General features: G+C 28.3%; 1 protein-coding gene across 1 annotated transcript in view; it reads left to right on the top strand.

Moving 5' to 3' along the window:
- Nucleotides 1-7952: 7952 nt before the first annotated feature.
- LOC148299891 (uncharacterized) overlaps nucleotides 7953-15945 on the top strand; it is a 50662-nt gene continuing 42669 nt past the window's right edge. Inside the window, exon 1 of the mRNA XM_088275526.1 lies at nucleotides 7953-8365. Within this exon, the coding sequence (XP_088131652.1) occupies nucleotides 8287-8365 (79 nt within the window). The 5' untranslated portion in view covers nucleotides 7953-8286. The remainder of the gene's footprint in view (nucleotides 8366-15945) is intronic.

The following is a 15945-nucleotide window of genomic DNA, read 5'->3' as shown; positions in this document are numbered from 1 at the left end:
TCGTACCATATTATCAAAAAGTTAATTAAAAATTCTTGTTTTTCAAAGAGTGATAATTATCTTACGAAATCTTAGTCATCATATTATGCGTTATATATAACAATTTGACTTAAAGTCGAAATTCATTTTACAATTCTACAGATCCTACTGAAGTCCGTTTTATCATCTCCGTTTCTTCGACTTGAAAACCCTCTCAATCAATAGTCAAGGAGTTTAACTTTGATGTATATTTTTTTCTAATGTATAATATATGAATAAAATGCATTTTATATTCAGGGGTACCATAAGTCATTCTTCGAGTCCATTCCTGTCTCGTAATTCAGCCGTAAGTTTTGGCTGCCTGGGATTTGGGAGGGAGGAGAAAGCATGGGCCAAGATTTATATGACAGGATTTATTCCCCGCATTGACTTATTAACAATAAAATAAAGCGGGTTGGATAACTCTGTCGGCAAATGTGCGGGGTTGGTTGACTCCTGATATTTCTTCCGGTTAAAGGTAGAAAGTAAAAATCTTTGATTAATCAGTAAATAGCCTGTCTTTTCTCAGGGAAGAGCGATTTCACGCATTTCATCCCAGGATTTTTTGTACTTCCTTTCAATTTCTATTATTAAAAAAAGAATCATCAGAAAGAGTATTGCACTATAAATTTAAACGTAAATTGATTTTCAATTTTAATTATACTCTGTAAATACCACTATTTGTTGAAATCAGTTGTGATACGCGTTTCGACGCATTCCGTATGATTATCATAACATGCATTATCATGCATCGAAACACGTATCGCATAGATGTTAACAAAAATTATATTTACCGAGTTATATTTTAACAAAGATTTAACCAAAAAGTCACTACCAAATTAATTTATGATAAACCAAAATTAATTTATTCATTTATTTGGCATTAATTTTGTGGAATAACACAATAATTTATTTATAAAAATAAAACACTTGCGTTTGGCCACTCTTTAATATAATAATGTAGACACGACTATAATTTTTACAAGTTTATTAAATGCATTGTTTTTTACTCGCTTTTGAAAACATTCCCATTATAATTCGTTCATCTTCTTTCTCTCTCAAATAATTTAATAACAATTTTTGCACTATATAAAAAGGACACCGTGGCAATTTGACTTTAGTATACAGTTGACCTGATGATGGACTGGTTATTCCGAAAGTAGCATTTTTAAGTAGTTTTACATATAATAAAAGATGAATGATAAGGAGAGTTTTTAACACGGCTAGTTTTTTAAACAAAATATGTTCTGATCAACAGGTGAAAATACACTCAACATTTTGTATTTTCACCAGTTGGTGAAAAATCTTTAGTTCTTGGAATATTGAAAGCTTTTAAATGTAAACTCACAGTAAAATCGGGATACAATTTTATGTTGTTTCACATTTTCAATTAATTTCGCAACTTATATAAAAAAAAACTTTGCTTTGCAAGAGCAGATCTGTCAGGAAGCCTAGATGCTTCTGTATCAGATCTGGGAATGCGGTGGGACAGCTTTCAATAATAAGTTTTTGAAACAAGTCCTATTTATAGTAATAAACCTTAAAGTAGTCTTACACAAGTGTGTATTTTGTATTTATAATTGAATTAACAATTATTTGAGCAGTTAATTAAAACATCTTCCCGTCAGTATGGTTGCTTTGTCTCCCTGAAAATGGAGCGATGAGCACGTGTGTTGTTTATTTGCAAAACCAATAAATTTAAGCTACCGGATTTAATTCCTGGAACTTCCAAAAAAATAACTTAATCCCTTTACTTAAGAGAAAACTGGTTGAGCTAATCACATTAACATCAGGTGAAACAAAAATCAGTACATATAAAAAAAATACCCCATTAAATATGAAAAAAAAACTGATAGAAATAATTAAATTCAGAATCATTAAGCATGATATAAGATATTTATTTTACATGCATTATCCCCCATATTGTCTATATTCCCGGTGATAAAACATAAAACAATAATAATAAAATAAAAATATGAAACTATTTTAACTTCTAATTTTTTTTGTTTATTTCATTATTTTTAATTGTTATTACCTTTTTTCTACAACCAAAATTTTATTCTTTAGGTATGTATTTAACTTGCACCTTTATCTGTTTTAGTAAGTTTATTGTGTTCTCATCTAATTGATGAAATCATACAAATAATTTTTAATGCAATGTATTTCATTTCTTGTAATATTTTTTTCATTGTTTGTGAACGATTAATAAATTTTAAAAAAATTAAAAAACTCCCACCCCCTCTTCATCCTTCAACGTCCCAAGAACACAAGATAAAATTTTGACTTAGCTTCAAATGCGGTGTTTGAAAATTATGCGGAATGCCAAAATAGATATCAAGATCTCATAAAGTAGGGGTATTTACCAAGTAAAACTTCAATTGAAACTTTGAAATTACTTTTGACTAATAGACAATCTAACAAAATTAGTTTGATTTGACCGAAATGTGTGTCAACTTTCATTGTGTAGCGGGTTTTACTACGGCACTGTGGGTCCGAGTTCGATTTTCAGGAAATCGAAATAAATAATGGTGAATATTCACCCCAAGGTAGACAATCACCAAAGAGATGGATTGACAGCTGGGAATCGACATCTCAGAAGGCTAATTCCTCTTAAAAACAACAAAAACAGCAATATAACTACATAAATAGAAGAAGAAGAATAAGAAGATTATTTGCTCTTTTATTTACGTTATATAGTTCTAAAAAGTTTTTGAATTGATCACCTAACCTTAATATTTTTAACGATCAAGATAATATGTGTCTGTCAATCTGTACCATTGGGTAAGATATGAATTAAAAAAATAAGGAGATGAAAACGATTGTTGAACTAGGAATATAAAGTCATTTTCAAAAATTACATTAAAATATACAAACAAGTTATTTAAAGTAAGAAAATTAGTATTAATATTTGTGGAATTCTGTGGGGTAAATTATTAGAATATATTTTTCACACTCAACAGTGATTAGGGTACCGCATTTGATCGATACAGTATACATAGATCGTTTATTGTTTGAATACAAAATCAAAGTAACGAGTCCTATTTTCCAGATCCCTAGTTATAGGAGAGGAAATATTCGTTGGGATATGGATGACGTAAGTGAGGGAGCTTAGGATGATAGAAATAATTCATTTTGGAAAAAAGAAAAATCAGTAGTTTATTAGAAAAGGATGTCACCAAAAGGGTACTCAGGGCACTCAGGGTTACATATCTGTACTCGCACAAACTTGTGTTATTCCTATTCGTGTTCGTGGTCCTTAGTAATATTTTTTTCGACTTAAATACGGTTAATACTTAATCTGAATTCATATCTTGAAACCATTGTCTTTTTGGGTAAGATATTCCATCTCTATTACTGCAAATAGACAAAAAAGCGGTCTACAAATAATATCAAAGGAGATTACTCTTGGGGTATAAAAAAGGCAAAAGAAAAATCGAAGAAATGGCCTCTCAGAGATCTGATGCTGAGTAAATAATTTATTTCCTTTGTACCTTCCTGATCTGTATAAATATTTAATCCAGACATACACGATTTCATATGCACAGTGTATATCGATATTGGTGGCTGAATTATTGAGCATGAATACGCGGAAAAGCAAACGTAAGGCGGTGCTTTTATACATATCGTAAATTAAATGCATCAATTTTTATACGTGAGCGAGTGTGAGATGGTGGAATAAATAATAAAACCCGTTCCTTCCAAATAATCAAAAAATACAATTATCGTTCATCTTAAATTTCTTCGAATAAATAATAACCACAATTTATCTTTTAATTGCATAAACAACACTCCAAAAAAATCTATTTTCTTTAGTCAGTCTTCAAATCAATCCATTTTGTTCAACTGTTATATCGTAAATTCTAATATTTCTTAATATCCTTTGTCACAATTGTTATTTTAAAAAAAATATAATTAATTTTTAAGAAATATGTTTTTTATATGTTTTAATATGTTTTAATATATTTTATTATAAACAAAACATTTCAATTGTAATTTCGTGGGCCTAAGCAGACCATTATGAAAAGTAAGAATTAGGTTGTTCGCCTCCGTAGTGTAAATGTCAGCACGCTCGGCTACCGGTCTGGAAGTGCTGGTTCGTTTCCCAGGAGGGTGTCAAATTAATAAAATTAGATTTTTTCACTCTAATAATTATTGAATATTACCCTTGACTGGTACCTGATACCGAGGGCTGATCACCTATCCTTAATGTTTTAAAGATCAAGATAATTCTGCGTTTCCATAATGTAGTGCCCTATGCACCATTAGAGTGCGGATAAGGGTTTGAAGTGAAGTTGAAGATGAATCAAGTTAGGATAAAATAGACTTGAACCTTGAACCTTCTCTAGAATTTGTTATATCGTAAAATTGAAATAAGTGAGTCGTTATATTAAATGAATTAAAATTTTAATTTTTTTTTTTAATATTTTTTAAATAACAAAGTAACTTAAAATTTTCATTTTATACATTGTATTGTATTCACACTTTTACAATATATATATTCGATAAACGACCACCTCTCACACTTACGCAAAAAAATGAAGTTCTACTGACATTAGCAAAAAAGTTGTTTTATTATACAAAATGCAAAACTGCATTTTGTATAATAAAACAACTTCTTTGTAGTTTTTTTTCAGTTAAATTTTATTTCACCGGTGACTTACTGACTTTTGTTACTGACAGCACAAGTCTGTTACTGGTCACAGGTCAAATGAAATAAATGTAAAAATAAAAAAATTGTTTTAATATAAAGATGCAAATTTCTATAACGTAGAGTGCTCTTGTCGTAATATTTGAATGTTAACTTTTAGAATAGTAAGAGACTGGACGATTTATCTGATAAAACCACCAAAATGTCTGGCGGTGTAAAATTGGACGATCTAGATAGCCAGGTGAAAATATGGTAGCACCAAATGTCAATATGACACATCCACGCAATATTTGACGCAAAATCGTCATAAAACGATTTGAGCATTTTTGCTGATTTTTATTATTTTTGGCGTATATCGCTCCTATAAAAATTTTATGTGTCTTAACTTTACAAGAAATCAAAATGGACTAAGAAATTTATAAAATACTAATCTAACGCCACGTACTAATTGTCAACATAAAACACCGCACATATTGAAATCAATGCCTAAATTACTCTTTCTTATTCAATTTTATCGTTTGAACTTAAAATTGTGCTAGTATTTGAAAATCATGTTTTTTTAAAACGTTTTATCTTATTTTAATATTTTCATCAAAATTTTCACAAGTACATAATAAAAATCTCATTCATGCCGCAACTGGCATCTACAACTTTAAAAATATCAATGTAATTCATAGTAACCTCTTAAATAACAAGAAAATAAAAAAATAATAAATTGGATGCTTCTTTATTCTAAGGTATTTAAAACATATTTTGTAAATTGAAAGCGTTTTAAACTTTGTAGTATGGTAATATAACACATTCCGTATCTTTAATCGTTTTGAAGTGATGTTATATAAAGTAAACTACGAATAATAAGGATAGTGTTTGATTTAAAATCTCTTCAAATACTTATATTACGATGGATTTCCACGAAGTGGAATCATTTCTGATTTTTACTACTTCAAATTGTAGTAATTTATGTATTTAATCTTAACCTTGAACTAAAGTGTGGAAATCTCTAAGATTTTCAATTTTAATAACATAATTTTATCAAACCAATTTTATATTGAAAATATTCTTGAAAATGTCGAAAATAAAATATATTCGTATAATTAAATTCGAAATTATGAGAAAATATTCATACTTTTTTTAAATGTTGGTTTTCTAAAGGAACATTTTCAATATAAAAACAATTTGTTTTTATAATAAAAAGCTTATTGTTATAAAAACAATTCATTTTCAAGTTCAGTTGAATTGCCTAGTAATTATTTCTAACAAATCCGCTTCGAGCAAAATATGATTATCAATTCAAATCTTGGCATGACAAAATGTGAATATTATAAGTGACATATTTACAAATTAGAATTAACATGTCATAATAGACTTTTTGGCTTAAACTCCTTGGATTAATAATGAGCTTCTAGCTCCCTTAATAATACGTTAACCGATCCTAAATCCCAAAGTGTTCTCACATCCTATACGCGAGTGGGGTAATCTATGTGCGTAAGAGACTAATTACTTATTAAATCACGCTTAAGAGGCAAGACTTCAATGTGAACTCGCGTTTTGTTTTACTCAAAATGAACAACATGTTTAGGAAACTCTAATATGTAAAACCAAAAATAATGGGAATGCGATAACATTTGTTGTCCAAATTTATGCTTCAAATAAAATGATACTTACAAAAACATTGCTACTTTAATTTTGATGATAGTGAAATAAATATTATTTTAAAACCAGTCAACTTAACAAGAAATTATATGAAAATGTAAATGAATTTTAAATTAAATAGTTCAAATAAAACTTTTATTTCCAAGTTTTTAATGCAGGTTATTAAGTGTTTAGCAGGTTTAATAAGTGTTTGTTAGGAAAAAACAAAGACAGAAATTTTCCATTGTATTTTTGTTTTTTTTTCAGCAATTAGTTCATATTTGAGATTGGATTGAAATTGAATTACAGCTTTCAATCAAATAAAAAATATTTTAACGATCGAATGTAGTATTCCTTGTAAATTATGGTTTTAAGAGCTTTATGTCATTTTTTATTTAAGTACAGTAAATAAAAGTAAGATATAAATTGCTTGAGTTTAGTTATTTACTAAAATTTATTTATTGATATATACAATATGTATTGTAATTTATCAAATATATTTTTTATTTGAAGTATTTTGACATGCATATAATATTTATTTAAATAATGATAGGATAATCTGATATATTATTATCTATTGATTCGGTTATAACAATGTCTCACGCAATTGATGACAAAATTTTATGGATGTCGAAAAATATTAATTCTTAATTCTTTTGAAACCTGATAAATCAAAAACAATAACAATTTTTCAAACAAATCAAATAAACATTTTCTAAAAAACAAATAAGCGTTCCTCACAATAAATTGTAATTATGAATACTCGTACGTATCCTTAAAAGTTAATTTCAAAGATATTTTTTAATTATAAGCTATTGTTGAGTATTTCAAGATATTTTATTGCAGAGTTGAGTAATTCTCCAACCACAGGATCTTCTCCTGATCAGAAAAGTCTTATTGTTCACCAATAACAATTGAATAGACCATGAATTTTTTCATTATGTAGTTTGATGTACCGTTGAAAATACCAAATTATAATACCTTTGCAATATCTTTAATAAAAAGACTTGTAGACAATTCTCATCTTAACTGATACAAAAACCCAAAACGTAAGACTTTGTTTTCAATTATAGTTAGTATACAGTTGATTTTTTCCTTTGCTTTCCAAATAAATAACGGTTAGAGCTAAACTTGAATTACGTGTCAGAATTTAACAATCGATTATAAATTTTAAATTTAATCAATTTGAATTCATACATAAATTAATAAATTGGATAAAAATCAGGGATTTCATAATGTTTATTTGTTTTTTTACAAAAATGTAAGAAAATCCAATATTTTTAAATAAAATATTTTCAATCACAACGTTTTCAATTCAATAAATTTTTCAAAATGTTTTTTTTTTATAATATATCGTTTAATTTGCATTTTTTACAAAGCAAGGTGTCGATTTGAATTTTTAAATGTGTTTTTTTAGTAACTGTTTTACAGGAAAATCATAATTTCAGAACTTAAGCCCTTACATTTAAAGGGGGTAAGTATTTGTTTTAGAAACTCAAATGCGTGTGTATTATTTACACATTACGATCTTTATCGCATAAACAGCAAATATAACATGAAGCTTTAAAATAACGTTTTCAGCTATGCATGCGGGCGTCGCGTCGGCAGGGAACGCAGGCTGTACTTCCGTCACCCGCCGCGGCGCTGCCTGTCTACAGTAGCCACTAGCGTCCCGGCGGCCGCGCCGAATGCCCGTACGACACCGCGACGCTGACGACATGCAAATTACTTAAAAACTAACGTTTTTTCGATCCGTCTCAATTGAGAAAATAATTTTAAAACATCAAAATAATGTATTTTTCACGCGTTAATTTCCGAGTGACAATGTGTGAGGACTCGTAAATAGTTATAATATTAACTGACAGTTTATTTTCAATTTTAAGTTTATCAAGTTTTCAATAATGTGACGTGAACTTATTTTTCAATAATAAAGATGTTCGAAGGATTTTTTCGTAACTTTGAAGAATTTTTTACATCAATTTGACAACATGGAAAGATTGAAGCGACTTAAGAATTTCCGCTTTGGTACTACATCACTGACTGCGTCAATTTTTCTGCTACTTAATGGTAAGCATAATTTTATGGTCTAATATCATTCTCCCTTTAAACTGTATGTTGGTACTCGTTTTATCCCTTTAATATTTCGAAACACATGAAAGCTTATCGTAATAAAGTTTTGATATACCCTTCTCTACTTAAAATACATTTTGTTAGATCTAAATAATCAAATTATCATAATTTCATACATTTTAATTTCTTGTGAAATTTCATGGTTAAATAAAAAAAATTATAAAATATATCAATTAGACCTAGCTCTTTTTATAAACAAGAAGTGTAGTTGTTTTTCGATAATTAAGGCAATATGGCTTGTTAAAAAAATCAAAATGGTGAATGTTACGCAATGTTTTAAATCATTACTCAATCCAGCCAATGCCATATCGTAAGCCCTGTTAATACACAGAGTTTTTACAATATTTGTATTTAAATATAATATGTCTCTTTTGAGGCAATTAATAAACTGAATATTTATTTATTAAATATTTCACTAAAGTTTCAGAGGCATTTTTATTCCACGACCTGGCCACTTATTCACTATCCACTTTTTCTTTCCACTGTACTGTTTCATTCATTCCAAAAATATAAATTATATATATATATATATATATATATATATATATATATATATATATATATATATATATATATATATATATATATATATATATATATATGTGTGTGTGTGTATGTGTATGTATGTGAGTATGTGTTTATATCAAATTGTTTTATCGTATTTTATATATAATTTTCATGTCCTAAAAATATGGAATGTTCTGTTTTTTTAGGCAAAAATATTTAGTGTAACGGAATTATTAGTTTTGAAGAGGCTTTTGATTTTCATAATAAAAAAAATCACGAGATATCTAACTTATACAAATTTGTAACTTCGAATGCCCTGCTCCTATTCGCCTTTTATCCCTTTATCCCATCATCGTTTTGCGCAGGGTTAATCATCTTATTATCACATTATAAGCTAATATAAATTTCTTTCCAATTTTCTTTTGAGCTAATCATTTCGTTCGCTCTTGCGTTGCTAAAACGAATAAGTGATTGAACTTAATGTGAAAATGTCAGAAACAAAAATTAAAATCAATAAAAAGTATAATAATTTGATTTTTTTTTTTTTAAAGAGAAATATTTGTATTTTTATTATCAACAAAAATATTTTAATTTCATACTATTTCTGTGAGCCTAAGTGGCTCATTATTAGAAATAGGTATCAAATTGTGATAGAGTGGGTTCGAACCGAGAAACTCTGACTTAAGAGTCCGCGACACTAACCACGGGACCACAACCCGGCTAAAATCATAAAATCGTCATGTCACTTACACGTCTAACCAATGCGGCCTATGCACCATTTGTTGCAGATATAGGTAATATTGGAGCAAATGGTTGATAGATTAATGTACTTTTTTTACGTATGGGGAAGAAATGTATAAAAAGATGTATGAGGAAGCTAGGAGAGTACCTTGGGATAGACACATGTGGCGATCTATCCTCTCTGCTAATGTGATAGTAGTTAAAATAGCAACACAATAAATTTATTCGATTCTTGTGGCTTTGTTTTCTTACATAGCTGACACATACTTGTATATGGTAGAAATAGCACTCGTCGACAAATCATAAAAACTAAATATGTGAGTCTTAGCATCTTCACGCAGAAAAAAAAGATAATGGTTTGAATTGAGTTGATCACATTAAATCAAATCTCGATAATAATAACAAAACTTTATATGTGATGTGACTAGGTCAAAATATCCTAAAGGATGTATAAAACAAACAAAAATAGTAGCGAGAAAGCTCCTTTTGCTTATTTAAAATATTTGACAACGGCTAAGACCACATTTTTCGGAATTTTGGTACATATAGTAGGCCTACATCAAAAACAGTTTAAAAAAATAAAATGTTAAGATTGAAAAAAATATATAAAATTTTCAATGGTCGGAGAGAAAAATATTGTTTAATGGTTACAAAAATCTAATGAGAATTAAGGCGCTAGCAGAGAGACAAACGATCATCTTTTTCTAATTATTTTGATGTAGGCATGTATTTACGAACACCAAAAATTTTATACGATAAAACTCTGCTGTCTGCTGTGATGGTCGGGGTTATGGGCGTCTGTGTACCGGCCAACGTCGGGTCGGAATCGGATCTAGCTGACTAACTGAACTAATTACTAATCCCTTTCACTGCCTACGCCGGGGTACTTCTAGAAAATTTGGTGACGGATTTACAAACTTGTATTTATTTAGATTGGCAGTGACAGGTATATTGAAAGCTTTTAAATGTAAATTCACAGTAAAATCGGGAAACAATTATATGTTGTTTCGCATTTTTAATATATTCTGCAACTTAGTTTTTTTTTTTTAATTGCTTTGCAAGAGTAGATCTGTAAGGAAGCCTAGATGCTTCTGTATCAGATCTGGGCGTGTAGCGGGACAGTTTTCAATATACGATAAAACTCTTAACATACCTGGTTTTATAGGAAAGTACACAACGACACTGGAAGTCTGGCATCTATGGGGAAGTAGAAATGTTATCAACTGTTAATTAGTGTAGGTATTTGTAAACACTTTCCTTTTGACAGCTGTCAGATTGTTTTGTTACTTTTAATACTTAGTTTTTAATTATATTTCAGAATTAATATTGTGTACTTTTAAATTCTTTAATTTCAGTCGAAAATTTAATGCTTTTTCTAACTAAGAATGCTTTTTTTAAACAAAGATGGCGGCGATGAATAATAACACCCTCTCTAAGTAGGCAAAAGTATTAATTTATTTCCATGTTTTTGAGGAGTCTCGCCTAAACAAATACTTATAATATTAGTAAATAACTAATTTTTAATTAGTTATATGCTAATTAAAAATTAGATTGTCGTCTGAGGGATTGCGTTTTGATTGCATTTCAGTCTACTTTCATCCTTCTTTTGCCAACTCTATGCTTCACTTCCATACATTACAGTTGATGATAGTTCCATACAAGATAATATAAAAAATGCAATATTTTTTTTACTATGGAGTAGTTTTATTAACATTACAAACTTTTTTTTTTAACTGGAAATGACTCACCGTAAAGAAAATGCCTTAGACATGAACAATATTTTAATATTTGCTCATGTTGGGTAAAATCATCATAATTATATCTCTCAAAAGTGGAAAAAATTTATAAAATCCCCGGACGCAGTTACTATACTCGCATGAGGGTCAAATGGAACAATGGGTGGTTTATTGCCTATTGGCAATTCCAGCCAACTACCGCTAGTTAAAGTGGGGAGATTACGCCATTACGGTGTACACAAAACGAAAAATTCATTTATTTGCTCGGGCATTTCATAGCTACCCTATATTTAAAACGCTTGTAATTTTACAAATCGCGACATTTAATTTAAAAATTTCTTACAACATTTTGAGTGCGTCCAAATACTTGTTCACAAATCTGGATTATCTCCAACTACAGGAGTGATTCTTCATGTGTGCATGTACACGTGTGTAAAGTGATTACTTTAACCAGCCTATGATGGTCGTCAGCCCCGTAAATGCCCAGACTTCTATATTTTTCTTCATCTTTGATGAGATGTCAAAAAACAACATGAAAAATTTCTTAAATTATTTTTCTGACATCTCAACATGGATGAAGAAGAATATGAAGGACTGGGAATTTATGGACCTCTCATTAAAATGAAAGAGTTTCTCCTTAATAAAAAAACCTTATCTCATTCCACCATAGATGTCTCTAGTGAAAATCTAGTAAATTCAAACACTTTTTTTCGAATTTGATCAATATATCTAGGAGTTCCAAAAATATGAGTAATATGGTTGTCAATCATGGGTAGTTTTGGTGAATGTTACACGTGTGTGAAGTAATCACTTAAACCAGCCCATGACAGTCGTTAGCCAATATTCATACAAGTATGAGACATAAAAACATATTTTTTAACTTCTAAAGAAATGCATTTTTTAAATATTCATTTTAGAGTTTGGCTAGTTATTCTGATTTTGCTGACGTTACTCAGCCCAATGATATGAAAAAATATACTTTGATGAATACGTATAAATACTTCATCATAAAGAAATCAACCATTCCTACATATAAACAAATTTCTTCAAAGAGATTTAAATCTGATTAAATGTTGGCTCTTTTAGGATTTTTTAATACTTTTAAATCAACAGGATTTTCGCATTTTTTTTAGCCATCTTATATTTAGATTTTTGTTTGTTCAAAAATGTATAAATACAATGCGTATTACAACTTTTCACATATGAAATTGACTCTTGAAATTTGTAAATAGAGTGTTTTTAAATAAACCACAGTAGGTCAGGATAGCAGGTAATAAGTAGTAGGTAAAATCCATAAAAATACGATACAATCCGAAAAGATTGCGAGAATTCCAAGAGTCAAAGTATTCAAAGACATAAATCAATTGTGTAGGGGGTGCCTAATACATATGGCCAGGGCTGTATATATATATATATATATATATATATATATATATATATATATATATATATATATATATATATATATATATATATATATATATATATATATATATATATATATATATATATATATATATATATATATATATATATATATATATATATATATATATATATATATATATATATATATATATATATATATATATATATATATATATATATATATATATATTTATATATATATATATATATATATATATATGTATATATATATATATATATATTTATATATATATATATATATAAATATATATATATATATATATATATATATATATATATATATATATATATATATATAAATATATGTATATATATATATATATATATATATATATATATATATATATATATATATATATATATATATATTTATATATATATATATATTTATATATATACATATATATATATATATATATATATATATATATATATATATATATATATATATATATATATATATATATATTTATATATATACATATATATATATATATATATATATATATATATATATATATATAAATATATATATATATATATATATACATACATATATAATTATTTCGTAAAAGCCCACTGAGGGGAAATAAATAATACAATAATAATAATGGAATTAACCTAAAACTTGATGATAACGATTATGTAATGAAGCTTTATAGAGCTCATTGTTAGAGCTCGAGTTTTGAGGGGTTTTTAATTAGATTTTAAAGTTTTTACGATGAAATTCAGAATGTAGAAAGCCGCTGTTCCGAGAAGTCTGTGTAATTTACATCATTTTATCACTAATCAAATATTTAACAAGAGCAATATTACTAAAATCCAAAGCATTCGAATCTTGAACATTTTTGTTACGAGAATACATATTCTCATTGTGTCTCGTCTTTATTTTATTTCATTCGCCTCGTATGAGATTATTTTTTTAAATTTTCTTTTCTCATTTATTTGTTCCAAATGTTCAAACCATCTCGACCAATTTTATAGATAATCCTTTTCTCAGCCTTGCATTCCTTCCTTATTTTACCATTTAAACATCTCTCATACATCGTTTTGTCACACATTCGTCTGAGTAATGGCGTATTGACTGCATTCAGTCTTCTTTCATCCTTTCAACCAATTTATTCTATTCACCCATTCCATGTTTAAGGTAACTTTGAAACATTGGAATCAGAACCAGGACTCCATTGTGCATTAAAACTTTATCTTCCACTGTTGGGTTTTTATATGCTACAACTGATTTCAGCTCAACATATATTCTTCTTTCTTCTCCTTTAACAATCATCTCATTCTTAGAAAACATAATTTCTTAATACACGAAATCATCCACCTGCTCTTTTACCTTTATAACTATTATTTACCAAGCTTTATATAACATCGTCGTTGTGAGTTCAGATAGTGGAAGAATATCAGTAAAGATTTTAATTATATTTAGACTTTGGTTTATTCTATTTTTAAAGTACTAGGAGCACTCTGTGAGTGACTGCTTTTAAAGGGAGAGTAATCTAGAATGACCGCATGCCAGACTATGTGGGTTTTCTCATGATTTCCGGGTTGTTCTTGTCACCACTGTCAGCAACATACCAACATCCTTACATAAAAAAGAATGTACAAAAATGTCATCAAACCCTTTTGAATCAAAAAGCGTTTTTTTGGTTTTGTAAGAGCCATTGGAACAATATGAATTTTACTTGCTGTGGTTCATGATTTTTCCCGAGTTTTTCCCAGACGAATATCTAATTCACTCGTAATTGAATGGATTTTAGGTATTTTTGATTTAAAAATAACAACGATCTATCATAAATGCGGAACTACATATTATTTTTTTACATCTCAACATAGATGAAGAAGAGGAATATGGAAGTCTGGGCATTTACGGGGCTTACGACGTCATAAAGTGATCACTGCAAGTGTAACACATATGTAACCAATTCTACCCATGATTTGTATGTGAGGTCTAAATGAATTGTGGTCCTGAATTATAACCACATACATGAGAAACGCCAGAAAATATCATTTTTATTTTTTAATTTCACCAGATAATTATTTATCTATTTGTATTTGGACACACTTAAAATGTTGTTTATGAGAAACATACATTACAAGCTATAAATGCTAAGATTTTTTTTAAATCAAATTTCATAAAGTTGATTTGTCTTAGAATTTTGCCTTAATTTACTCATCTTGATTTTGGTACCCCGATTTAAGAGCAGTAATAAAAAGGAGAAAATAAAACTTCAAAATTATACTTGTTTATTATTTTCTGTTTCGGCCATAGTAAATGGCACATTGTCAACACATAATCCATTTCAATAACAATGCCAGGCGACAATAGCCCTTACTCTGAGTTGAAAATGAGAGGAAACGTTTTATGACCCTAAAAACACCACACCACTCGCCTCGTTACACACAAATACAATAACATTATCTTAAACAGTGCAATGATACCATGAAATAAAAATTTACGAGATGACGAACACAATAATTTGTAAAAGGCAAACAATATAAGATAACGTAATTAGCATGTATCAATAAATGTTACTGATAATCCCTAAAATTTCATATAAAGGACGTAATATGTAGATTTTTATTTATTTTTTCGGATATTAATTGATGTCTTCAAAAAATGCAAATAATAATACTGGTATTTAAGTTCCAATTTAGATTTCATAGTTCCAGTTTCATGAGTGTTTTTCCACTCAAATATTTATTTTATATTACCCTGGACTAGCACTTGAAGCGCAGAACTGACTACTTTGCCCCCAGATAATTAAATAAATCATCAAATAATCTTTGCATCAATTGGATTCAGTGATTTATGCACCGCATAGTATTTCTACTGCTTTTAAAAAAATAAAAGAAATATAATACGAAACCTACCAACGTAATAAATATTTAATTATATTATCATCGCCGTTATCGGATTTGAATTATAAACAGAGAACAACTATGTAACAATAAAAAATAAACTAAGCTAATTGATAAATTTAGCATAATATCACTGTTAACTACAAACAAATCCCTAGGCAATAGTTACTGTACAATTTAACAGTCTTGAGAAAGGAGCAGTTGGCGCCCATTTAAGGT

The sequence above is a fragment of the Brachycentrus maculatus genome, unplaced genomic scaffold (genome assembly GCF_059751285.1).
Source record: "Brachycentrus maculatus isolate JH-2025_06_01 unplaced genomic scaffold, ASM5975128v1 h1tg000904l, whole genome shotgun sequence".
Lineage (NCBI taxonomy): Eukaryota > Metazoa > Arthropoda > Insecta > Trichoptera > Brachycentridae > Brachycentrus > Brachycentrus maculatus.
Note: the sequence above shows the minus strand (reverse complement) of the source record. Positions and strands in the feature narration are given on the sequence as shown.